This window comes from Schistocerca gregaria, chromosome 2 (genome assembly GCF_023897955.1).
Source record: "Schistocerca gregaria isolate iqSchGreg1 chromosome 2, iqSchGreg1.2, whole genome shotgun sequence".
Taxonomy (NCBI): Eukaryota; Metazoa; Arthropoda; class Insecta; order Orthoptera; family Acrididae; genus Schistocerca; species Schistocerca gregaria.
Genome location: NC_064921.1, coordinates 390,750,259 through 390,775,532, shown reverse-complemented (window position 1 = coordinate 390,775,532; position 25,274 = coordinate 390,750,259). Strand labels below are relative to the sequence as shown.

Here is a 25,274-nt window from a genome sequence, read left to right as displayed (position 1 = left end):
TGTAAGAAAAGGGGTAGAGTTTGGAAAAGACACCACAACCCCGAGTCAGGGGAGACTTACTGGACAGGATGAGAAGGAAAGACTGACTCATTAGCATTTTTGTTGTGATATCATTTAGATTTTACACTATGTAAGTGATTGATTTTATTATTTATTAATGTTTTAACAGAATATGATTTCCATTTACATGTTCCAGTATTTTCCCTTTTAACAAACCTATGCACATGTGTGGAATCAGAACCAAATTTTAGATTATGACTGATACTAACAATTTTCCAAACTTTTCGCTCAAGTAAGACATTGCCAGTAAGAAATTTTTGCTATACTTCTTTTGACTTTATATGTATAGTTACAATCCTAGTTACATTAATAGTTCATTTTTCCACGTAGTGTATGTTTCTTTTTGATGATGTGTGTTGAACTTCACTTTATTCTCAGTTTGTCTTCAACCATACGATCTTTGGCCAAGCTTGGGTCGCAGTTGTGACCTAGACTATCAGTAGGCTACTTGTTGTCTGAACTGATGCTGTAAGGATGAGGATTTACATTTTTCAAGTCATTCTATGCTGTTCATGTCATGTTTGAAAACATGAATATCATGTGATGTTACCTTTGTAAAAGATATTTTTTGTAAATATTTAAAATCTACAATCAGAATTTTCTGTGTAAATTGTATTTCAATGTTCGCTATTTTTTCTTGATTTTGTTTTATAATCTTGCTAAAAGATTCTTCATGTTTCATCCGATTACCCTACTACACTATGGAGAAGAGAGAGTCTAAATATTCTGCAACCCTATGCCTGTCAAAGCATTGCAAAACAACTGAGATGTACTGGTAAAATAACTCTTCCACCCTCTAATATTTGTTTTCCCTGTCTTGTACGATAACTTTTTCCAAGGAAAAGCTTCGAAAAGGAAGACTGACTTGACATGTGTTGTCATATCCCAGCTGAAGAACTATATTTCTATCACCAACTACCAAATGAATAGCTGTTTTGCATGTCCATGTGGTAAAATCCATGTATCGAAGACTCAAAATTTAATGCTGGATGTACATGTTTAGAGTAATCAAGACGCAATGATGTTAATTTTTTCAGTGTCTTCTGCTGCTGCTGCTTGTGCAGATCTGGATTTCTATTTCTGCAATGATTAATATAGAAAAATCAACTTGTTTCAGTAATACAATACTGCTATTTCATTAGTCCCAGAAAACTGAATTTGTACTTTATCAAAGGATTATTTAAGCAATTGTGCAATAACTGTTACAGAAATATGTAGTGGCATTTCACCTCGACTGTACTACCACACATCCAGAACTCCTACATATAAAAGAAGTTTACATATAAAATAAGTTTCTTTGTTTTCCTGTAAAATTTGCTTTTTATTAGTTAGAATATTGATCAGGTGGAAAATTCCACTGTTCTGCTGCATTCTGAATATTTTTGTGAGAACACAAAACAAGACGCAATTTCCCTTCTGTCACAGGATTATATGTGCCGCCTCTTAGAGAAGCAACTTCAGCTTCAATTAGATGAAACATTTCATTTCACTGTTTGCTTACTGTTCTTTACAGTTTTACCATAGGAAGGTGCTCAGTGTGGAAAACACCAGAACAGTTCCCATGTCTCTTGGCACAAACTACATGTGAGAAGAGAAGGGTTTCCATAACCCATGTCCCTACTGTGGCAGTGTCTGCAGCAACTGCTTCACAGCTGTATCATTTATGAATCAGTATCCCATTTTCTAACCAATAAGAGCTACTGTTTTATTTTTGATGGTATGATATTTTATATAAAAGTTGTCTGTTCAACTGAAACAAAATTTGGTGCTTACATCTGAACAGCAGTTGAAGATTATATCAATTAAACTGAGTACTTGTGTTATTACAATAGCTTCTACAAGAAGATCTATCAGCATATCAATCACCTATATTATTAAACTGCTAACTTCGTGCACAGTTCCAGTTACAGGTTGCCTATTTAATGGCTTTTGCTGGCTGCATTTAAAAAAAATTAAATGTAGTCATAAACTGATCATTAAGAGGTATAATTTATGTTAAAAGTTTAGCACACTTCAGTTAGTAACACACAATAATTTTTTTTTCTCTCCTGAAATTGCAGATAGATGATGAAATTTCATGACAATATAGTTTGAAGTTTGCACTACGGAGGGTATTTTGTTTTCATATGCAGCTCTAGAGAGAGAAACTGGGACTACAAAACGAACATGGCATGCATGCTACTGTAATCAACTTGTGAAGAGCAGAGAACTGTTTCGATATTTGTGGACCAAATTGTATTAAACAGAGTGAAATTCTCAGGGAAATGTGTAACTTGTGTGGGGACAACCATATGGATCGTAGCAATGTCTCCAGGTGGTATACATTCTTCCAGGAGGGCCATGTGAACCTTAGTGATTCGCCACAGTGGGTGGCCAGTATTAAGCTGCAACCCCACAGAATGTTGGAGTCATTTAGGTAGCCATTTTTAACAACTGTGAACTTTATCATGGCAGTTCAATATTTCCTATGGTGCAGTGTACGATATTGTTCATGACATGTTGAAATTTCATGCTGGGTGCCTCAGAACCTGACAGACAACCACAAGGACCAGCGAATGATGACAAAACGTGGATCATTTAATGCATTATGCTGCAGAATGGCATGAATTTTTAAAGGTATCATCACTGATGATGAGTCGTGGACATACCAATACAAGCCCGAAGCCAAGCAAGCCTCTATGGAACAGAAAATATGCTGGTTCTCCATCACAAAAAATATTCAAAGTGACCCAGTCTGTTAGGAAAGTGCTTGTGACATTGTTTTGGGATATGTATGGTATGTTACTGGTGGACTTTACTGAACATGAGACCACTGTGAAGGCTGCAGACTGTGTTGAAACTTTGGTTACGCTGTGCCGTGCCCTTTGTGACAAATGCCACAACATTAATGCTGACAGAGTCAAACTTCATGACAATGCTTGCCTCCATGTTGCTACTCTGGTTTGTGAGAAAATCGAAAAATTTGGGTGGCAGGTGAACATCCACCATACAGCCCAGACCTTGCACCATTGGACTGTCAACTATTTGGTCCCATGAAGAAAGTCCTGGTCAGCCAACATTTTGTGACATGTGGAAGTGAAGTCAGCAGTCTACAGATGGCTATACTCCAACCAACTGGACTTGTACACACAGAGCATACTGAAACTGGTACTATGATGACAAAAATGTGGAGGATGTTGGAGAATATGTGGGAACAAAGATACAAGATGTAAGTTCATTTGTCACTTTTTTGTTTTGTCACTTATTAAACTTTTTGGTAATAGAATTATTGTGCACTACTTTCCAGTCTTCTTAGTATATGTCTTGAGACAGTATAACTCATGGCGTGCAAATTACCCAGACTATATTCATCCAGTATTTGAGGGAAAGAACTTAAGTGATTTCCAACAAACATTGCATATAATTTTAAACTTCTCTGAAAGTTATTCTCTCTGACACCCTCAGGAAATAGTGAAAGAAAAGAAGTTTATCACTTACAAAATTATCACTGTTCATGCTGTAAAACAGCAGCATCAGGCACAAAGTTTTAATTTATTACTTAATTACTACTAACTTTATTCACAACACATTTTGTAGACAGTATCCACATACACAGACAATTCATGGAATAGTGATACGCACATATACAGATGGCAGTAGAATCGTGTACACAAGGCATAAAAGGGCATTGCCGTGGCGGAGCTGTCATTTGTACTCAGGGGATCCGTGTGAAATAGTGATTATGGCCACATGATAGAAACTAACAGACTCTGAATGCAGACTGGTAGTTAAAGGAACACTCATGGGACATTCCATTTCGGAAATCATTAGATAATTCAATATTCCAAGACACACAGTGTCAAAAGTGTGCCAAGAATACCAAATTTCAAGCATTACCTCTAATTATGGATAACACCACTGCCAATGGCCTTCATTCCAACAACTGAGAGCAACAGTCTCTGCATAGAGTTGTCAGTGCTAACAGATAAGCAACACTGCATGAAATAATCACTAAAGTAAATGTGGAACATACGATGAACTTATCTATTAGGACAGAGCAGCAAAGTTTTGCGTTAATGGGCTGTGACAGACAATTAACAAAAGTGCCCTATATGGCTGGAAAATTGTAGCCTGGACAGATGAGTTTCTACTCCAGTTGGTAAAAGCTGATGGTAAGGGTTGAGTAGGGCGCACAGATCCTATGTAGCCATCAACCCAAGTTGTCAAGGCTATGTGCAAGCTGGTGGTGGCTTCACAATGATGTGGGCTACATTTACATGGAATGGACTGGGTCGTCAGATTCAACTGAACTGATCACTGACTGGAAATGGTTATTCCTGGCTACTTTGAGACCTTCTGCAGCCATTCATGGCCTTAAGTTCCCAAACAATGACAGAATATTTATGGATGACAACATGCTACGTCACCAGGCCACAATTCTTAGTGAATGATTTGAAGAAATATTCTCTATAATTTGAGTGAATGGTTTGGCCACCCAAATCACCCCAACATGAAACCCAACGAATTATTATGCTACATAATTGATACATCAATTTGTGCACAAAATCCTGACTGGAAACACTTTCATAATTGTGGATGGTTGCACTATGCTGGGCAAAAGGAGGCATCCCATGACTTGTCACCTCAGTGTATACCACTGAATGCACCTGCAACATTGTATCATTGTACTGCATATAGTTCAGGAGATATTATGCACATAAATATTGAGATGCGTGAAAAACTAGTTTTTCTTAAAACTGAGAGCATATTATCCACACTATACTCACGCACTGTTTGGTAATGAGAGCAATGGTGACTTCCAAACAACTTGAAGCATAGAATTAAATTTTTGGTTTTGACTTTCTCGTTAGTTTACGAATGGATAATCCAAAACGAATGGGACCAACACAATTAGGGTTTTGCGTCTTCAACCATAAAGGTTTTACATGCTTAATGCCAAATATTTAATGCATGAATTCATTTGTAAAGTTATGAGACTTTGAAGCTATTTTATACATGAAAATTTGAGCCTTTAAAGAAATCGTGTGTGGGGAGAGGGATTACTTGCTCTTATACATACAGGATGTTCACATGGTTGAAAATTGTACTTTACCTCTTCCACTGCCACGTCCTCTCTGAGCCTGGCCGCCTCTGCCTTTCATTTCTCCACGGCCACGACCTTTCACTAATGTATCTTCCTTAACCATGTCAATTACTTCATCTGGAATTCGCAAGTATTTAATTGTGCTGCCTCTGATATAGCATTCTGGCATTCTCCAGAACTTGTCACCATCCTGTAAATAGTTTGAATAAAGTGAAACTATAAGAAAATCATTAATTACAATAAATATAATGAAAGCTTTGAATGAGCATGATGATGATGATGATGATCACTGACAAAATCTGACAATCAGGTAACATATAGGGCCAACTGCATAAACAGTGCCGACTAAAGATCAATTTTAGTCAATGTTCAGAAAAGTGTTGACCTAAACTAAACAAGACACTTAAATTAGCTATCGCCATATTAACCGTGTTTCAACCACTGATGCTGATCATACATCATAGATATGCATTATTCTTTATTTTGGGTTTCTTGATGTAAAGATGGAAGAAAATGAGTCGAGGAAATTTCCAGAAGTAAATGAAAAGGAACAATATAATTCTCAGCAATTAAAACTCTTTAGCATAGAACACCATCCACCACAGTGACCCAGAACATTAGGGAAGCAGCAAGTGGAATATTCAGGCAGCATGATTTCAAAACAATGTTATGACACTTCCTGACATTAAATTTGTGTGCCAGACTAGGACTCAAACCAGGGACTTTTGCTTTTCAAGGGCAAGTGCTCTCCCTATTGAGCTATCCAAGCACAACTCTCAACCCAAGCGTGCAGCTTCCCTTATTCCAGCATCTAATATCCTATCTTCAAAACTTCACAGAATGCCCTGCATACCTTGCAGGATTAGAACTTACGGAAAGAAGGATTGGAGGATAGTCCGGAGAAATTGATTAGGCACAGGCTAGAAGATTGCTTGCAGAAAGTGTTGGGTTGGTTGTGACTCATGCTTTGATGTATCAGTCGGTAGAGCACTTGCTCACAAAAGGAAAAGGTCATAGATTCGAGTCACCGCCCACCACACAGTTTCAGTCTGCCAATAAATTTCAATTTAATGCACACACTGCTACAGAGTGAAAATTTTTCTGGCTATGTACTTAATAACTGTCTTCACAACTAACTAAATAACTAACATTATAGACAATATATCATTTGGCAGCTCATAATTCACAGCTCCCCAGCATAGGTTGTTTAGGGGCGAGGTCAGTTAGAACACAAACTGTAGAAGGCTATAGTGTCATATCAGACTTTCGGAAGTTTTCTGAACATACTGGAAACATGTTACAGATCACCGGTCATGGATTTAGCAATTTTCTCAAAAGTTTCAATAGTCCACAATTTCAGAGTTGTCCTCTACCTGAAAGTTGGTTTGGCCACAACAGTTATTTACTGGGCACAGTCCTTTTGGAGGTAGTGTACCACTGCTTTCTTTGACCTTTCATCAGGCTTACCTGTCCAGATATATGGGGAGCTACGGTTTAATGTGGACGACGACAAGGACAAGAGGGTGGGGGGACACTTTGGATTAGCAGGAATTGAACCCCCTGACCTTCAGAAAAATAGTCTCGGATGCAACCTTGGAGCCATCAAGACTTAACTCTATTTTTCAACGGGCCAATAAACATGACTACTGACTGATTTCTATATCTTTATTACATCTGTTGATCAGCTCATCTACAATTGTCACAGCTGTTTGAGCAAATGTTCGATCGTTAAAACTTTAATACCAATTGACTGAAATTAGGTCCAAGTGTGTCCCCTACAGTGTTTCCTTCCTGACTAAGAATGTGGTGTCTTACTGCCATAACGTTATGTTATGAGAGTAATTAGTCACTACTTATGCCACATAAAATAGTGGAGTTAAAATGACCACTACAGAAGACACAAGTGTCTATCAGCCTTTACCAGAAATCCGCCTTTTGACTCTTGTGGCTGATTTGGAACAACTAATGGAATTCATCCATGAACTTTCTTTGCTCTCTTCAATGGTTTGACATGCTTTTGGCCTCACAAATGACAGTCTGCTAGGTCCTATCCTGACAGTTTAATCTTCAAATTTGCAGTGCCTTGTGCCTGGGCTCACAAACAGCAGTCTGTTACATTCTGTCCTGACAGTATGATCTTCGAATCTGCAGTGCCTCATGCCTGAGTTTGATTGCACTGCAACACTCGTTTCCTGAGAGAAAAGGCTGGTTGTTAGTATGCTTTGAGCGGTTTTAGTGTGGATGTCTCAGCAGCTTGGCAGATCACACTGAATAAGACCCACACAGTCCTGGAGGCTGTCATGTCCAAACCTAGTTAACAGGCCATGAAATATGTAGTTTATTCTGCAGAGTACCCACTTCAGTAACCTCATGTCTGGGTTGCTTGTCTCAAAAGTGTGTGTAGATAAGGAAGTGGTCGTCAATAGAAAGACCAATGTCCACTTCCCATTCCAAAACATCTGTGAGGGTAAGTGAACAATTGCAAAAAGGTCAGTGGCTACTGAGAGGGCAAGTGAACAGAAGGAAAGGCTAATGGCCAAGAATGAATCTGTGGCTCAGCTGAAATGCATCACTTAACTTCTGTTCATAAGACATATGTCTCTCTCATAACACAACTCTCAAGAACTCAAGTACTGCAGCAGCTGTTGTTGGAACCTAAAAGCAAGCAGCAAACATTAAATTCCTCAACAAACAGGAATGGCTGAAACTTGTTTACCTAGGTCTAACAGACCATCTTTAACATATGGATTGTGAGGCAGTAAGTACCCAGCACATGTGCTAATTTTCAACAATGACAACAGCTACTGTCTGCAATCTTGCAGTGACTGGGAAGGAAACAAATTGTAGGGTCTGTCGTAATACAATCCGGCCATGAAAGGTGGTTCCTCAGGAAGAAAGGAGCAGATAGCAAATTCAATTCTTTACAGATTTGACAACAGTGGGAATAAACAAGGTGTGTTATAAGTTACTAATGAATGACGCTACCTACCACTATAATTTTCCACCTCCTCTGTTCCATTTGCTAATGACGCATGGGGAGAATGACTGTCAATGGACTTCTGTGTAAGTTCTAATTCTTTGTATCTTTTCATCAGGGTCATTCTGCAAAAAATGTGGGAAGAAGTAACATTCTGCCTAATTCTTTGAACGAATGCTCTCAATTTCTACACAAACCTTCTCTGTGACACATAGCACTTCTTGTAGCAACTGCTACTGGAGTTTGTTGAGCTTCTCTGTAACACTCTTGCATTTACCGCAAGAACCCGTAATTAAATGTGCCATTCTTAGCTGGACCTTCTCTCCCTCTCTTATCAATGCTACTTGGTAAAGGTCCCAGACTAATCAATGTGTCAAACAAGTGTTTTGTAAGCCAATTCTTTAGTGGATGAATTACATTCCTATAAGATTCTTCCACGGAATCCCAGACTGAATCTGTTCATATTTCTCTTAATTATGAGAGGCGCCAAGCTGTAATGTTTTATTTACATATTTTTCTTTGCCATAGTGATGCACTGCAGATAAGGGACTTTCCTCCATCTTCATAACATAGATTAGACCACTCCGCAATGTCTGTGCTTGACAATACAGTTTTCTTCTTTGACTTCAGTCAGCTTGTAGCAGGAGGTTTCTCTACACATGGAGGTGATGGTGTTTGTGTGTGCTGCACACACAATGATGCCTTTCTAGATTCTTGAGGTTGAATGTTTCGATTTGGAATACCCATTGGCTTTGGAGTCTCTGGTGGTTGTAACTGCTAGCACATGTACTCAGCCTTGACTCAGATGCCTGAATTGGTGTACAGCGTTTCTTTTGATGCCATGTTTTCTATGACCTGCTGCAAAGGGTATGGGAAATGTTGGAGGTTGCATGGCCCTTTAGGACTCTGTAAACCTCGCCATAGTCTACTCTCCTCACCTTCAGTTTTTGATTTTTTCCTCTCCTTGGCACAAATACAGCAACCCGTTTCATAGGATGTTCATTTGAACAGTTTACACATTTCGGTGGAGAGGTACATGATCAATCTGCTTCATGTACATTTCATCTGCAACTACCATACACTTTTTCAACCTGGAGTGTTATTTCCAACATTTTGGCATTCAAACCACCTTGTCAAGTGTAACTTTGATGCGGATAAACCAAGCTGCAGTATGCCCCGGCAATATGGGGAAGGTTAATGCTAAAATATGTGGCCCATTTACTTTCTTCATTGTCTTCTTTATGTCCGCGAGACATTTGCCCAGTCTTTCTGTAATTTCTTGGGATTAATTTCCATTATACTGTGGAAAGTTATTACACACTGCTGCAGTTAAGGGTGTTTGGCATAAGAATTTCAGTTTCAATATGGTAGTCACCTAATTTTTTGGACACCAGAAGCTTAAACAACTGTTTGGATGTAGCTGTCTAAACTAGAACAGTGCTGTTACATTTTTTGACTTTCCAACATCAAGTATTATATTGTAAAACTTTGCAAATAAAGAACAGTGATGTCTTTAAAAAGGACTCATCTTTCTTAATTCCTATAAATGAATATTTTTGCAAAATTTGTGCCTTTTTATACTCTTTACCAAAAATCCTACAATTTTGTTGTTTTCTTAAGACATATTTTCATCCAAAGTCTCACTGTTGCCTGTATACTGGTGCTCTCAGATGGTTTACCCACTCCATCCAGAGTTTTAACAGCAGGAGCCACAGAAGTAAATGTCCATCCAGACAGAGCCTAACTTGTCTGGGTATTCTTCAAGGAGTGGGTTGTGCCTGCCAGCAAGTATTTTGCTTCAACAGCCATTCATGGCAGACAGGACATATGAGGATTTTGACACTTTAATCATTCAAATGATGTGGTTAATTATACCAATATCACTTCTCTCTTAAATGCACAATATTCCCCTCACACCATATTGTTGTCACCAAAACATGCCCAGAGTTTATGGCACCAAATGACTAATAGTACTTACCACCCCAAGGCTTGGAAATAGTCCTAGTTCACCAGACCCACACCCAGCCACTATTCGCTGGACTTTGAGGTTAGACTTGCAGTGCAGAAAGGTTAGTACTATTGCATTCCACATGTGGTGGACACAATTGCTTGCATTTTATCTAAGCCACAGACAAAATCAAGTCAACCAGAGACAGTTAAAATGTCTGAACTGTTAATATGTTGTGAAGACAGTGTGTCTTCAAACATTCAAGAGAACATACTGCTCATTACCAGATCCTGATATATACAGTGTGCCTCCATTGTCACTCTGGAAGGCATTTTGTGTTTTACTAGCACTTCTCCCATTGTTAAAAAGTTAACAAAATATTTGATTAGACGATAAGTTACAACATGACTCCTCTTGTGATCGCTTACATATCAGAGCTTGATAATGGCTAGGAGCCAAAAGCAGATGTGACAGCAAACATTTGTATACAATTAGAGTTGTGCCCTAACAAAACTGATCACAACAGTTGGGAATGCCCAATATGGAAAGTGATCAAGTATGATAAAATAGGTACCAAATAGGCAGCTCTTTTTTAGCCTCCCATAGCACAATAGTGTGTGTGTGTGTGTGTGTGTGTGTGTGTGTGTGTGTGTGTGTGTGTGTGTGTGTGTGTGTGTGTGTGTGTGTGTCAATCCAATGACTACAGGCTACATTCTGTAAGAAGATCCACAGCTTGCAGAGCTGTTGCCAACTTTCAACTGTGAAGCATTGATAGCTGCTGGCACAACGGCTGCCGTTTATAGAGCTGTGGCAAAATTGAGTGTTGCCATGGAGATGTATACTGGTTTAGGTAGGCCCACAACAAAGCTGCCACACCCAGCCCACTGCAACTGTCAGGGGTCAACTTATGTAACTCAACTGTAGTCGTAAATGCCTGTGCCACAGAGTAGGGTTGCAAATTACACGATACACCGAGCTGCAGATGGAGGTGTAATTGTGTCCCTGAGTATGAGGAAAAATCTGTCCAATAAATGTGGTTATGATTTCAAAAGCAATCCACTAGGAAGCAGAATTAACTGCCACTAGTCTGAATACAGTAAATCATATTCAAAAATATTGTCACATATTCTCATTTACAGAAGTTAACAAACTTGCAATTATAAATGAACTATTACTTGCATACTACCAAACCCTGTACAAATGTAAACAACACAGATAAGAAAAGCACTTGTAAATCAGTACATGTACCAGATACCAATCTCATAAAAGCTTTTAAAATCAGGTATTAACAATGTCCTTACATACCCTTGATGTACATATAACTTCTCTTAAATTAATGTTCATCCAGTTGTCACAGCTAACTAAGTGGCCGTTGTAGGTCTCACCATTTTTCAGCTCCACCAACTAAAAGCAATTGAGGTCAATCAATAACAGCATCATGATTAATACATTTTTGTAATTATTACCATTTTTCAAGCCTTCAAGTTTTAACTCACCATGGGATGATTCTGTGCTGTCCGAAGTAATGACAGTGGCAACTGAAAAAAGAAAAAAGTGACTTATTTAAACATTTCACTGCAGATATTTTCTTAACTTTCGGTTTAGCATAATTATGATTTTATCCATTACAAAATGCTGTGCAACAACTAAAATTACTCTGAACTCGTCTGAGTTTACGATGACTATATCAGGTCAATGGTAGGAGTATGCCTGACAATAAATAACTTATGTTTTAGTCATCAGTCTTCAAATTGGTTTGATGCAGCCCAGTGTGAATTTCTCTACTGTGTCAGTCTTTTCACCTCAGAACAGCACTTGTGCCCTCTGTCCTGAATTATTGGCTGAATGTATTGCAATCTCTGTCTTCCCTTACATTTTTTTACCATCTGCAGCCCCCTCTAGTGCCTGAGAGGTCATTCCCTGATGTCTCAACCCATGCCTCCCCTTCTCCTTCACCCCATCTTACCAGTCCACCTAATTTTCTACATTCTTCTGTAGCACCATGTGACTCTCCTCTGCTCCCGTTTTCCCACTGGCTGTGATACACTACCATTCAATGCCATGCTCCAAACATACAGTCTCCGAAATTTTTTCCTCAAAGTAAGGCCTATGTTTGATACTAGTGGACTTCTCTTGACTAGGTCTCCCTTTCTTGCCTGTGTTAGTCTGCTTTTTATGTCCTCCTTGCTTCATCCATCACAGGTTTTTTTTTAATTCCAAGATAGCAGGATTCCTTAACTTAATCTACATTATGATCAATTTTCATGTTAATCTTTTCACAATTCTCATAATTTTTGTCTTTTCCAGTTTATTATCAATCTGTATTCTATACTCATTGGACTGTTCATTCCATTCAACAGCTCTTGTTTACTTTAATTGAAGATAGCAATGTCATTGGCAAATCTTATAACTGATATCCTTTCACCCCAAATTTTAATCCCATTCTTTCATCTTTCATTTATTTCTGCCATTGCTTCTACATGCATAGACTGAACAGTAGGTGTGAAGAACTGCATCCCTGTCTTAAAACCTTTTTCGCCCGAGCACTTCGTTCTCAATCTTCCAACCTTACTGTCCCCCTTGCTTCTTGCACATATTGTAGATTATCTGTCTTTCTCTAAAACTTACTCCTATTTTTCTTAGAATTTTAAACATTTTGCACTATTTTACATTGTCAAAAACTTTTTTCCTATTGCACTCTTAATGCTACCACCTTTGCTTTTAGTTCCACCATGGGCTGTTTAGGCTTTTCTAATGCTGAAAGTCCTCCTGAAGATATTTCTTTTCCAAATTGTTTGCATCTTTCCTGCAGTCATTTCATCTTGGCTCTCCTGCACTTCCTATTTGTTTCATTCCTAATGGATTTATATTGCTGTATTCCTTTTGTTTCCCGAATTAGATTCAATTCGATTTACTTTCATTCCAATTGATCCGTAGTGAGGTGGTCCTCCAGGATGTAGAAGATGTCAGGAAACCAAAAACAAATGACAAATATTTACAACTAAAACAAATAAGCTAATGTACCATTCCACAGGTCCAAAGTGGAATGATCTTCATTTTTTAATGAATGAACACTATATGAAACAGTCATTTTACAAATACTAATGCAGTGAATTTAAAATAAAAAAGTTTATTTATTTATTTATTAGGTAATAAACATGTAATACAACTACTATAATTCTGATTTACAATGAACACACTACTGCACTGAAATTGTGCAGAAGTTATATTGCACTTTATATATAAAATAGGAAGAAACTTCCGCATGGGAAAAATATATTAAAAACAAAGATTCCAAGACTTACCAAGCGGGAAAGCGCCGGTAGACAGACACAATAAAATAACACACAAACACACACACAAAATTACAAGCTTTCGCAACCGACGATTGCTTCTTCAGGCAAGAGGGAAGGAGAGGGGAAAGATGAAAGGATGTGGGTTTTAAGGGTAAGGGGTCATTCCAATCCCGGGAGCAGAAAGACTTACCTTAGAGGGAAAAAAAGGACAGGTGTACACTCTCACACACACACACACACACACACACACACACACACACACACACACACACACACACACACACATCCATCCGCACATACATAGACACAAGCAGGCATTTGTAAACGCAAAGAGCTCGGGCATAGATGTCCATCGAGGCAGAAGTACAGAGGTAAAGAAGTTGTTGAAAGACAGGTGAGGTATGAGCGGCGGCAACTTGAAATTAGCGGATGTTGAGGCCTGGCGGATATCGAGAAGAGAGCTTATACTGAAGGGTGAGTTCCCATCTCCGGAGTTCGGATAGGTTGGCGTTGGTGGGAAGTATCCAGATAACCCGGACGGTGTAACACTGTACCAAGATGTGCTGGCCGTGTACCAAGGCATGTTTAGCCACAGGGTGATCCTCATTACCAGCAAACACTGTCTGCCTGTGTCCATTCATGCGAATGGACAGTTTGTTGCTGGTCATTCCACATAGAAAGCGTCACAGTGTAGGCAGGTCAGTTGGTAAATCACGTGGGTGCTTTCACACGTGGCTCTGCCTTTGATCGTGTACACTTTCCGGGTTACAGGACTGGAGTAGGTGGTGGTGGGAGGGTGCATAGGACAGGTTTTACACTGGGGGCGGTTACAAGGGAAGGAGCCAGAGGGTAGGGAAGGTGGTTTGGAGATTTCTTAGGGATGAACCAAGAGGTTACAAAGGTTAGGTGGACGGCGGAAAGACACTCTTGGTGGAGTGGGGAGGATTTCATGAAGGATGGATCTCATTTCGGGGCAGGATTTTAGGAAGTCGTATCCCTGCTGGAGAGCCACATTCAGAGTCTGATCCAGTCCCGGGAAGTATCCTGTCATAAGTGGTGCACTTTTAGGGTTCTTCTGTGAGAGGTTCTGGGTTTGAGGGGATGAGGAAGTGGCTCTGGTTATTTGTTTCTGTACCAGGTTGGGAGGGTAGTTGTGGGATGCGAAAGCTGTTTTCAGGTTGTTGGTGTAATGGTTCAGGGATTCAGGACTGGAGTAGATTCGTTTGCCACGGGCCTACGCTGTAGGGCAGGGACCATTTGATATGGAATGGGTGGCAGCTGTCATAATGGAGGTACTGTTGCTTGTTGGTGGGTTTCATGTGGACGGATGTGTGAAGCTGGCCATTGGACAGATGGAGGTCAATGTCAAGGAAAGTGGCATGGGATTTGGAGTAGGACCAGGTGAATCTGATGGAACCAAAGGAGTTGAGGTTGGAGAGGAAATTCTGGAGTTGTTCTTCACTGCGAGTCCAGATCATGAAGATGTCGTCAATAAATCTGTACCAAACTTTGGGTTGGCAGGCTTGGGTAACCAAGAAGGCTTCCTCTAAGCGACCCATAAATAGGTTGGCATACGAGGGGGCCATCCTGGTACCCATGGCTGTTCCCTTTAATTGTTGGTATGTCTGGCCTTCAAAAGTGAAGAAGTTGTGGGTCAGGATGAAGCTGGCTAAGGTGACGAGGAAAGAGGTTTTAGGTAGGGTGGCAGGTGATCGGCGTGAAAGGAAGTGCTCCATTGCAGCGAGGCCCTGGACGTGCGGGATATTTGTGTTTAGGGAAGTGGCATCAATGATTACAAGGATGGTTTCCGGGGTAACACACTGGGTAAGGATTCCAGGCGTTTGAGAAAGTGGTTGGTGTCTTTGATGAAGGATGGGAGACTGCATGTAATGGGTTGAAGGTGTTGATCTACGTAGGCAGAGATACGTCCTGTGGGGGCTTGATAACCAGCTACAATGCGGCGGCCGGGATGTTTGGGTTTGTGAATTTTAGGAAGTAGGTAGAAGGTAGGAGTGCGAGGTGTCGGTGGGATCAGGAGTTTGATGGAGTCAGGTGAAAGGTTTTGTAGGGGGCCTAAGGTTCTGAGGATTCCTTGAAGCTCCGCCTGGACATCAGGAATGGGATTACCTGGGCAAACTTTGTTTGTAGAGTTGTCTGAAAGCTGACGCAGTCCCTCAGCCACATACTCCTGACGATCAAGTACCACGGTCGTGGAACCCTTGTCAGCCGAAAGAATGATGATGGATCGGTCAGCTTTCAGATCACGGATAGCCTGGGCTTTGGCTGTGGTGATGTTGGGAGTAGGATTAAGGCTTTTCAAGAAAGATTGAGAAGCAAGGCTGGAAGTGAGAAATTCCTGGAAGGCTTGGAGAGGGTGATTTTGAGGAAGAGGAGGTGGGTCCCGCTGTGATGGAGAACGGAACTGTTCCAGGCAGGGTTCAATTTGGATTGTGTCTTGGGGAGTTGGATCATTAGGAGTGGGATCAGGATTATTTTTCTTCGTGGCAAAGTGATATTTCCAGCAGAGACTATGAGTGTAGGACAGTAAATCTTTGACAAGGGCAGTTTGGTTGAACCTGGGAGTGGGGCTGAAGGTGAGGCCTTTGGATAGGACAGAGGTTTCGGATTGGGAGAGAGGTTTGGAGGAAAGGTTAACTACTGAAATGGGGTGTTGTGGTTCCAGATTGTGTTGACTAGAATTTTGAGGTGTTGGGAATGGAGCTGGAAGTGGGAGATTGAGTAGATGGGAGAGACTGTGTCTGTGTGCAATGAGAGGAGGTTGAGGTTTGTTGGAAAGATTGCGGAGGGTGAGTGAGTTGCCTTTCTGGAGGTGGGAAACCAGGAGATTGGATAGTTTTTTGAGGTGGAGGGTGGCATGCTGTTCTAATTTGCGGTTGGCCTGTAGGAGGATGCTATGAACAGCCGGTGTGGATGTGGGAGAGGAAAGATTGAGGATTTTGAATTGGGATAGGAGTTGATGGGTGTGTTCATCACTCGCACGCGTGAGTATATACCTATCCTTTTTCCCCCTGAGGTAAGTCGTGTGTGTGTGTGTGTGGGGGGGGGGGGGGGGGGTGCTAGTATATACCTATCCTTTTTCCCCCGAAGGTAAGTCTTTCCGCTCCCAGGATTGGAATTACTCCTTATCCTCTCCCTTAAAACCCACATTCTTTCATCTTTCTTTCTCCTTCCCTCTTTCCTGACGAAGCAACTGCCGGTTGTGAAAATTTTATGTGTGTGTTTGTGTGTTTTTTTTATTGTGCCTACCTACCGGCGCTTTCCCGCTTGGTAAGTCTTGGAATCTTTGTTTTTAATATATCAGTTGGTTTTACTGAGAAATTCATCAATGGAGTAGAAGGAGTTGGCTACCAATAAATAAAAGCTTCTCTTAAACTAAATTTCATTGGTTGTTAAGCTTTTTATGGCTGCTGGCAAGTTATTGAAAATGTGTGTTCCTGAATAATGCACACCTTGTTGTATCAGACTAAGTGACTAAATCCTTGTGAAGATTATTCTTATTTCTAGTACTGATTCCATGAATTGAGCTGTTGGTGTGAAAAAGTGATATATTTTTAATGACAAATTTTATTAAGGAATAAATATATTGGGAAGCAGTAGTTAGTATCCCTAGTTCCCTAAACAGGCTTCTGCATGATGTTCTTGAGTTCACACCACATATAACTCTTACTGCACATTTTTGTGCACGGAAAACTTTAGCTTGGCTTGATGAATTACCCCAAAAAATAATCCCAATTGACATTATGGAATGAAAGTATGCCAGCTTTTTCATTTTTATATCCCCTATGTCTGACACGATTCGCATTGCAAATAGAGGTTTGTTAAGACACTTCAGCAGTAGTTGTGTGCTCCTTCCAGTTGAATTTATTAGCGAGCTATAATCCCAAGAATTTAACACTGTCCACTTCTTCTATCTTCTTGTCATCGTATGTTAAACATATACTCCTGGGACACCCCTTAAAAGTTCTGAACTGCATGTAGTGTGTTTTTTCAAAGTTTAGTGACAAAGAATTGCGTAGAAACCAGTGATTGATGTCCACAAATATTTTATTAGCTGATCTTTCTAAGACTATACTTGATTTGCTATTTATTGCAATGTTTGTATCATTGGCAAACAAAACGAACTTGGCATCTGGTAATGATACTGATGAAAGGTCATTGATATACACAAGAAAAGTAAGGGCCCAAAATGGAACCTTGTGGGACCCCACATGTAATTAGTTCCCAGTTGGATGATGCCTGATAGCTTGATACATGTCTCTTTCCTAATAACATCCTTTGTTTCCTGCCAGAGACATAAGATTTCAACCATTTTGCAGCATTTCCTGTTACACTATAATATTCTAATTTACTTAAAAGGATATTGTGATTTAAACAGTCAAATGCCTTTGACAGATCACAAAATATACCAGTTGCCTGCAATTTTTTTATCTAATAAATTAAGCACATTTTCACTGTAAGTGTAGATAGCCTTCTCAATATCTGAACCCTTCAGAAAACCAAACTGTGACTTTGACAGTATGTTATTTGAGATAAGATGGTTATAAAGCCGATTTTACATAACTTCTTTCAAAAAAATTTCTGAAAATGCTGGCAACAGTGAAATTGGACTGAAGTTTGATACTATTTCTTTATCTCCCTTCTTAAACTTTAGCATATTTCAACCATTCAGGAAATATTCCACTGAAACGACTGGTTATACAGATAACTTAGTATGTTACTTAGCTCAGAATCACATTCTTTAATTAAGTTTGTTGATATTTCATTACCCACAAGATGTTTTTGATTTTAAAGGTTTTTATGATGGACATTATTTCTGCTGGGGTAGTGAGGGTCAAATTCATATTATGAAAGTTACTTGAAATGTCTGGTCTGAGGTATTCCATAGCAGCATCCCCACGTTATCAGTAACAGTTATAAAATGTTTGTTAAAAAGTTCTGCAACACTACATGCATCTGTCATCAATGTATCATTTACACTTAATGCTAATTGTACCTCTTCATGTCTGGTTCTACTGGTCTCCTCCTTCACTATTTCTCATATTGTCTTTATTTTGTTATCTGATATGACTATCTTTTCCTTGTAATATATTTGCTTTGACGTCCGTATTACAGTCTTTAATATTTTGCAGTATTTCTTGAAATTTGTCATAGCATCAACATCGGAATATTTTTGTACTTACTTCTTTTGTCAATAAATTGAAGTATTTCTTCAGTTATCCGTAGTTTTTTCTCATTTACTTATTGAAACTATGTTTGGCTGTCTAACTTCCATGATTGTCCATTTTAGAGATGTTCACTCCTCTTCTACTGAACTGACTGCTCTGTCATTCCCTATCGCAGGATCTGCATCCATAGTGAACTCCAGACACTTCTCATCTTTCCTCAAGTACTTCAGTGTCCCACTCCCTTTCACACCAATTCTTCCTGGCAGTTTTCAAACATCATTAACAAATTGTGATCTGAGTCTATGATGATGTGTGGCGGAGGGCTCTTTATGTGCCACTGTCATTACCTCTCTTTCCTGTTCCAGTTGCGTATGGTTCGCAGGAAGAACCACTGCCGGAAAGCCTCCATGCGTGCTCGAAACAGAGTAATTTTACATTCGTGATCTCCTCGGGAGGTATAAGTAGGGGGAAGCAATATATTCGATACCTCATCCAAAAACACACCCTCTCGAAACCTGGAAAGCAAGCTGCAGAGCGCCTCTCTTGCAGAGTCTGCCACTTGATATCCGTAACACTATTACGCTTACCAAATAACCCTGTGACGAAATGCGCCGCTCTTCTTTGGATCTTCTCTATCTCCTCTGTCAACCCAACCTAGTACAGATCCCACACTGATGAGCAATACTCAAGTATAGGTTGAATGAGTGTTTTGTAAGCCACCTCCTTTGTTGATGGACTATATTTTCTAAGGACTCTCCCAATGAATCTCAACCTGGCACCCGCCTTACCAACAATTAATTTTATATGATCATTCCACTTCAAATCGTTCCGCACGCATACTCCCAGATATTTTACAGAAGTAACTGCTACCAGTGTTTGTTCAGCTATCATATAGTCATACAATAAAGGATCCTTCTTTCTCTGTATTCGCAACAAATTACATTTGTCTATGTTAAGGATCAGTTGCCACTCCCTGCACCCAGTGCCTATCCGTTGCAGATCATCTTGCATTTCGCTGCAATTTTCTAATGCTGCAACTTCTCTGTATACTACAGCATCATCTGCAAAAAGCTGCATGGAACTTTGACACTATCTACTAGGTCATTTATATTTATTGTGAAAAGCAATGGTCCCATAACACTCCCCTGTGGCATGCTAGAAGTTACTTTAATGTCTGTAGACTACTCTCTTTTGAGAAAAACATACTGTGTTCTATTTGCTAAAAACTCTTCAATCCAGCCACACAGCTGGTCTGATATTCCGTAGGCTCTACTTTGTTTATCAGGCGACAGTGTGGAACTGTATCGAACGCCTTCCGGAAGTCAAGGAAAATAGCTTCTACCTGGGAGCCTGTAATATTTTCCGGGTCTCATGAACAAATAAAGCAAGTTGGGTCTCACATGATTGCTGTTTCCGGAATCCATGTTGATTCCTACAGAGTAGATTCTGGGTTTCCAGAAATGACATGATATGCAAGCAAAAAACATGTTCTAAAATTCTACAACAGATCGATGTCACAGATTAGTTTTGCGCATCTACTTGACGACCTTTCTTGAAAACTGGAACTACCTGTGCTCTTTTCCAATCATTTGGAACCTTCTGTTCCTCTAGAGACTTGCGGTACACAGCTGTTAGAAGGGGGGCAAGTTCTTTTGCCTACTCTGTGTAGAATCGAATTAGTACCCCGTCAGGTCCAGTGGACTTTCCTCTGTTGAGTTATTTCAGTTACTTTACTATTCCTTGGACACTTATTTCGATGTCAGCCATTTTTTCGTTCGTGCAAGGATTTACAGAAGGAGCTGCAGTGCAGTCTTCCTCTGTGAAACAGCTTTGGAAAAAGTTGTTTAGTATTTCAGCTTTACGCGTGTCATCCTCTGTTTCAATGCCATCATCATCATCATCATCATCATCCCAGAGTGTCTGGATATACTGTTTCGATCCACTTACGGATTTAACGTAAGACCAAAACTTCCTAGGATTTTCTGTCAAGTCAGCACATAGAATTATACTTTCAAATTCACCGAACGCTTCACACATAGCCCTCCTTACGCTAACTTTGACATCGTTTAGCTTCTGTTTGTCTGAGAGGTTTTAGCTGCATTTAAATTTACAGTGAAGCTCTTTGCTTTTGCAGTAGTTTCCTAACTTTGTTGTTGAACCACGGAGGATTTTTCCCATCCCTCACAGTTTTACTCTGCACGTACCTGTCTAAAATGCATTTTACGATTGCCTTTAACTTTTTCCATAAACACTCAACATTGTCAGTGTTGGAACAGAAATTTTTGCTTTGATCTGCTAGGTAGTCTGAAATCTGCCTCCTATTACTCTTGCTAAACAGATAAAACTTCCTCCCTTTTTCTATACTCCTATTTACTTCCATATTAGGGATGCTGCAACAGCCTTATGATCACTGATTCCCTGTTCTGTACTTACAGAGTCGAAAAGTTTGGACCTGTTTGTTATCTGTAGGTCCAAGATGTTATCTCCACGAGTCGGTTCTCTGTTTAATTGCTCAAGGTAATTTTCGGATAGTGCACTCAGCATAATGTCACTCTGTGCTCTGTCACTACCACCTGTCCTGAACACCTGAGTGTCTCGGTCTGTATCTGGTAAATTGAAATCTCCACCTAAGACTATAACATGCTGAAGAAATTTATGTGAAATGTATTCCAGATTTTCTCTCACTTGTTCTACCACTAATGCTGTTGAGTCGAGAGGTCGGTAAAAGGAGCCAATTATTAAGCTAGCTCCCATAATAATTCGCAGGAACTATCCACTTCTATTTCACTACAGGATAAACTACTACTAACAGCAACAAACATGTCACCAACGGTTGCATGCAATCTATCCTTCCTGAACACAGTCTGTGCCTTTGTAAAAATGTTGGCAGATTTCAGCTTTGGTGCTTTCTATCAGCGCTTGAAGTTCAGATACTTTACCAATGCAGCTTCGACAGTCTACGTCTACATCTACATCCATACTCCGCAAGCCACCTGACGATGTGTGGCGGAGGGTACCTTGAGTACCTCTATCGGTTCTCCCTTCTATTCCAGTCTCGTATTGTTCGTGGAAAGAAGGACTGTCGGTATGCCTCTGTGTGGGCTCTAATCTCTCCGATTTTATCCTCATGGACTCTTCGCGAGATATACGTAGGAGGGAGCAATATCTACATCTACATCCATACTCCGCAAGTCACCTGACGGTGTGTGGCGGAGGGTACCCTGAGTACATCTATCGGTTCTCCCTTCTATTCCAGTCTCGTATTGTACGTGGAAAGGATTGTCGGTATGCTTCTGTGTGGGCTCTAATCTCTCTGATTTTATCCTCATGGTCTCTTCGCGAGATATACGTAGGAGGGAGCAAATTACTGCTTGACTCTTCAGTGAAGGTATGTTCTCAAAAATTTAACAAAAGCCCGTACCGAGCTACTGAGTGTCTCTCCTGCAGAGTATTCCACTGGAGTTGATCTATCATCTCCGTAATGCTTTCGCGATTACTAAATGATCCTGTAACGAAGCGCACTGCTCTCCGTTGGATCTGCTCTATCTCTTCTGTCAACCCTGTCTGGTACAGATCCCACACTGCTGAGCAGTATTCAAGCAGTGGGCGAACAAGCGTGCTGTAACCTTCTTCCTTTGTTTTTGGATTGCATTTCCTTAGGATTCTTCCAATGAATCTCAGTCTGGCATCTGCTTTACCGACGATCAACTTTATATGATCATTCCATTTTAAATCACTCCTAACGCGTACTCCCAGATAATTTATGGAATTAACTGCTTCCAGTTGCTGACCCGCTATTTTGTAGCTAAATGATAAGGGATCTTTCTCTCTTTCTATGTATTCACAGCACATTACACTTGTCTATATTGAGATTCAATTGCCATTCCCTGCACCATATGTCAATTCGCTGCAAATCCTCCTGGATTTCAGTACAATTTTCCATTGTTACAACCTCTCAATATATCACAGCATCATCCGCAAAAAGCCTCAGTGAACTTCCGATGTCATCCACAAGGTCATTATGTATATTGTGAAAAGCAACGGTTCTACGACACTCCCCTGCGGCACACCTGAAATCACTCTTACTTCAGAAGACTTCTCTCCATTGAGAATGGCATGCTGCATTCTGTTATCTAGGAACTCCTCAATCCAATCACACAATTGGTCTGATAGTCCATATGCTCTTACTTTGTTCATTAAACAACTGAGGGGAACTGTATCGAATGCCTTGCGGAAGTCAAGAAACACGGAATCTACCTGTGAACCTGTGTCTAAGGCCCTCTGAGTCTCGTGGACGAATAGGGCGAGCTAGGTTCCACACAACCGTCTTTTTCGAAACCCATGCTGATTCCTACAGAGTAGATTCCTAGTCTCCAGAAAAGTCATTATACTCGAACATTATATGTGTTCCAAAATTCTACAACTGATTGACGTTAGAGATATAGGTCTATAGTTCTGCACATCTGTTCGACATCCCTTCTTGAAAATGGGGATGACCTGTGCCCTTTTCCAATCCTTTGGAACGATACGCTCTTCTAGAGACCTACGGTACACCGCTGCAAGAAGGGGGGCAGGTTCCTTTGCGTACTCTGTGTAAAATCGAACTAGTATCCCATCAGGCCCGATGGCCTCTCCTCTTTTGAGCGTTTTTAATAGTTTCTCTATCCCTCTGTCATCTATTTCAATATCTAACATTTTGTTTGTAATCTAGAAAAGGAACTACAGCGCAGTCTTCCTCTGTGAAACAGCTTTGGAAGAAGACATTTAGTATTTCGGCTTTTAGTCTGTCATCCTCTGTTTCAGTACCATTTTGGTCACAGAGTGTCTGGACATTTTGTTTTTATCCACCTACCGCTTTGACGTAAGACCAAAATTTCTTAGGATTTTCTGTCAAGTCAGTACATAGAACTTTACTTTCGAATTCATTGAATACCTCTCGCATAGCCCTCCTCACACTACATTTCGCTTCACGTAATTTTTGTTTATCTGCAAGGCTTTGGCCTTTGTTTATGTTTGCTGTGAAGTTCCCTTTGCTTCGGCAGCAGTTTTCTAACTCGGTTGTTGTGCCACAGTGGCTCTTTTCCATCTCTTACGATCTTGCTTGGCACATACTCATCTAACGCATATTGTACAATTGTTTTGAACTTTGTCCACTGATCCTCAACACTATCTGTACTTGAGACAAAACTTTTATGTTGGGCCATCAGGTACTCTGAAATCTGCTTTTTGTCACTTTGGCTGAACAGAAAAATCTTCCTACCTTTTTTAATATTTCTATTCATGGCTGAAATCATCGATGCAGCAACCACTTTATGATTGCTGATTCCCTGTTCTGCGTTAACTGTTTCAAATAGTTCGGGTCTGTTTGTCACCAGAAGGTCTAATATGTTATCGCCACGAATCAGTTTTCTGTTTAACTGCTCAAGGTAGTTTTCAGATAAAGCACTTAGAAAAATTTCACTGGATTCTTTGTCCCTGCCACCCGTTATGAACATATGAGTCTCCCAGTCTATATCCGGCAAATTAAAATCTCCACCCAGAACTATAACATGGTGGGGAAATATACTCGAAATATTTTCCAAATTATCCTTCAGGTGCTCAGCCATAACAGCTGCTGAGCCAGGGGGCCTATAGACACATCCAATTACGATATCTGAGCCTGCTTTAACCGTGACCTTCACCCAAATTATCTCACATTTCAGATCTCCATCAATTTCCTTTGATACTATTGCTCTTCTTATCACTATAAACACACCTCCCCCTTCACTGTCCAGCCTGTCTCTGCAGTTTACATTCCAATCTGAATTTAGGATTTCATTACTGTTTATGTCTGGTTTCAGCCAACTTTCTGTCCCTAGTACAATGTGGGCATTGTGACCGTTTATTAATGAGGGCAGTTCTGGGACCTTTCTATAGACGCTCCTGCAGCTTACTATTAGCACATTAATATTGTTATTCCCTGCTCCATTTTGCCTACTCCTATCTTGCCGCCTCTCAGGAGGCGTCTTGTCGGGCCTAGGGAGGGAATCCTCTAACCTAAAAAGCTCACATGTGCACCCCACACGTACTCCGCTACCCTTGTAGCCACTTCCTGTGTGTAGTGCACGCCTGACCTATTCAGGGGGTCCCTACATTTCTCCACCCGATAGCGGAGGTCGAGAAATTTGCACCCCAGATCTCTGCAGGATCGTCTGAGCCTCTGGTTAAGCCTTCTACTCAACACCAAACCACAGGACCGCGATCGGTTTTGGGAACAATACTACAAATATTTAGCTCAGAGTCCACCCTACAGAGTCCAGTCTACAATTACAATACCGACTGCCACTTGGTTCCCTCATGTCCTGACTCTGTTCCACAGCCTTTGAGGCTGTTGCCCTTTCTGTACTTGCCCAAGGCCATCTAACCTAAAAAAAACGCCCAGTGTACGCCACACAACCCCTGCTACCCATGTAGCCACATGCTGTGTGTAGTGGACTCCTGACCTATCCAGTGGAACCTGAAACCCCACCACCCTACGGCGCAAGTCGAGGAATCTGCAGCCCACACGGGCGCAGAACATCTCAGCCTCTGATTCGGACCATCCACTCGGCTCTGTACCGAAGGTTCCACAGTCAGTCCTGTCGACAATGTTGCAGATGGTGAGCTCTGCTTTCATCCTGCTAGCGAGACTAGCAGTCTTCACCAAATCAGATAGCCGCCGGAAGCCAGACAGGATTTCCTCCGA

The 25,274-nt window shown here is 40.6% G+C and overlaps 1 protein-coding gene across 2 annotated transcripts in view; it reads right to left on the bottom strand.

Annotated features, from left to right (window-relative positions):
• Positions 1–25,274, bottom strand: part of LOC126321485 (U6 snRNA-associated Sm-like protein LSm4) — a 57,420-nt gene that overhangs the window by 13,024 nt on the left and 19,122 nt on the right. For both annotated transcript variants that reach the window (XM_049994188.1, XM_049994189.1), the window contains exons 2-4: positions 11,565–11,606; positions 11,374–11,472; positions 5,153–5,333 (exon numbers count right to left, since the gene is read on the bottom strand). In XM_049994188.1, the coding sequence (XP_049850145.1) occupies positions 5,153–5,333; positions 11,374–11,472; positions 11,565–11,606 (322 nt within the window). The remainder of the gene's footprint in view (positions 1–5,152; positions 5,334–11,373; positions 11,473–11,564; positions 11,607–25,274) is intronic.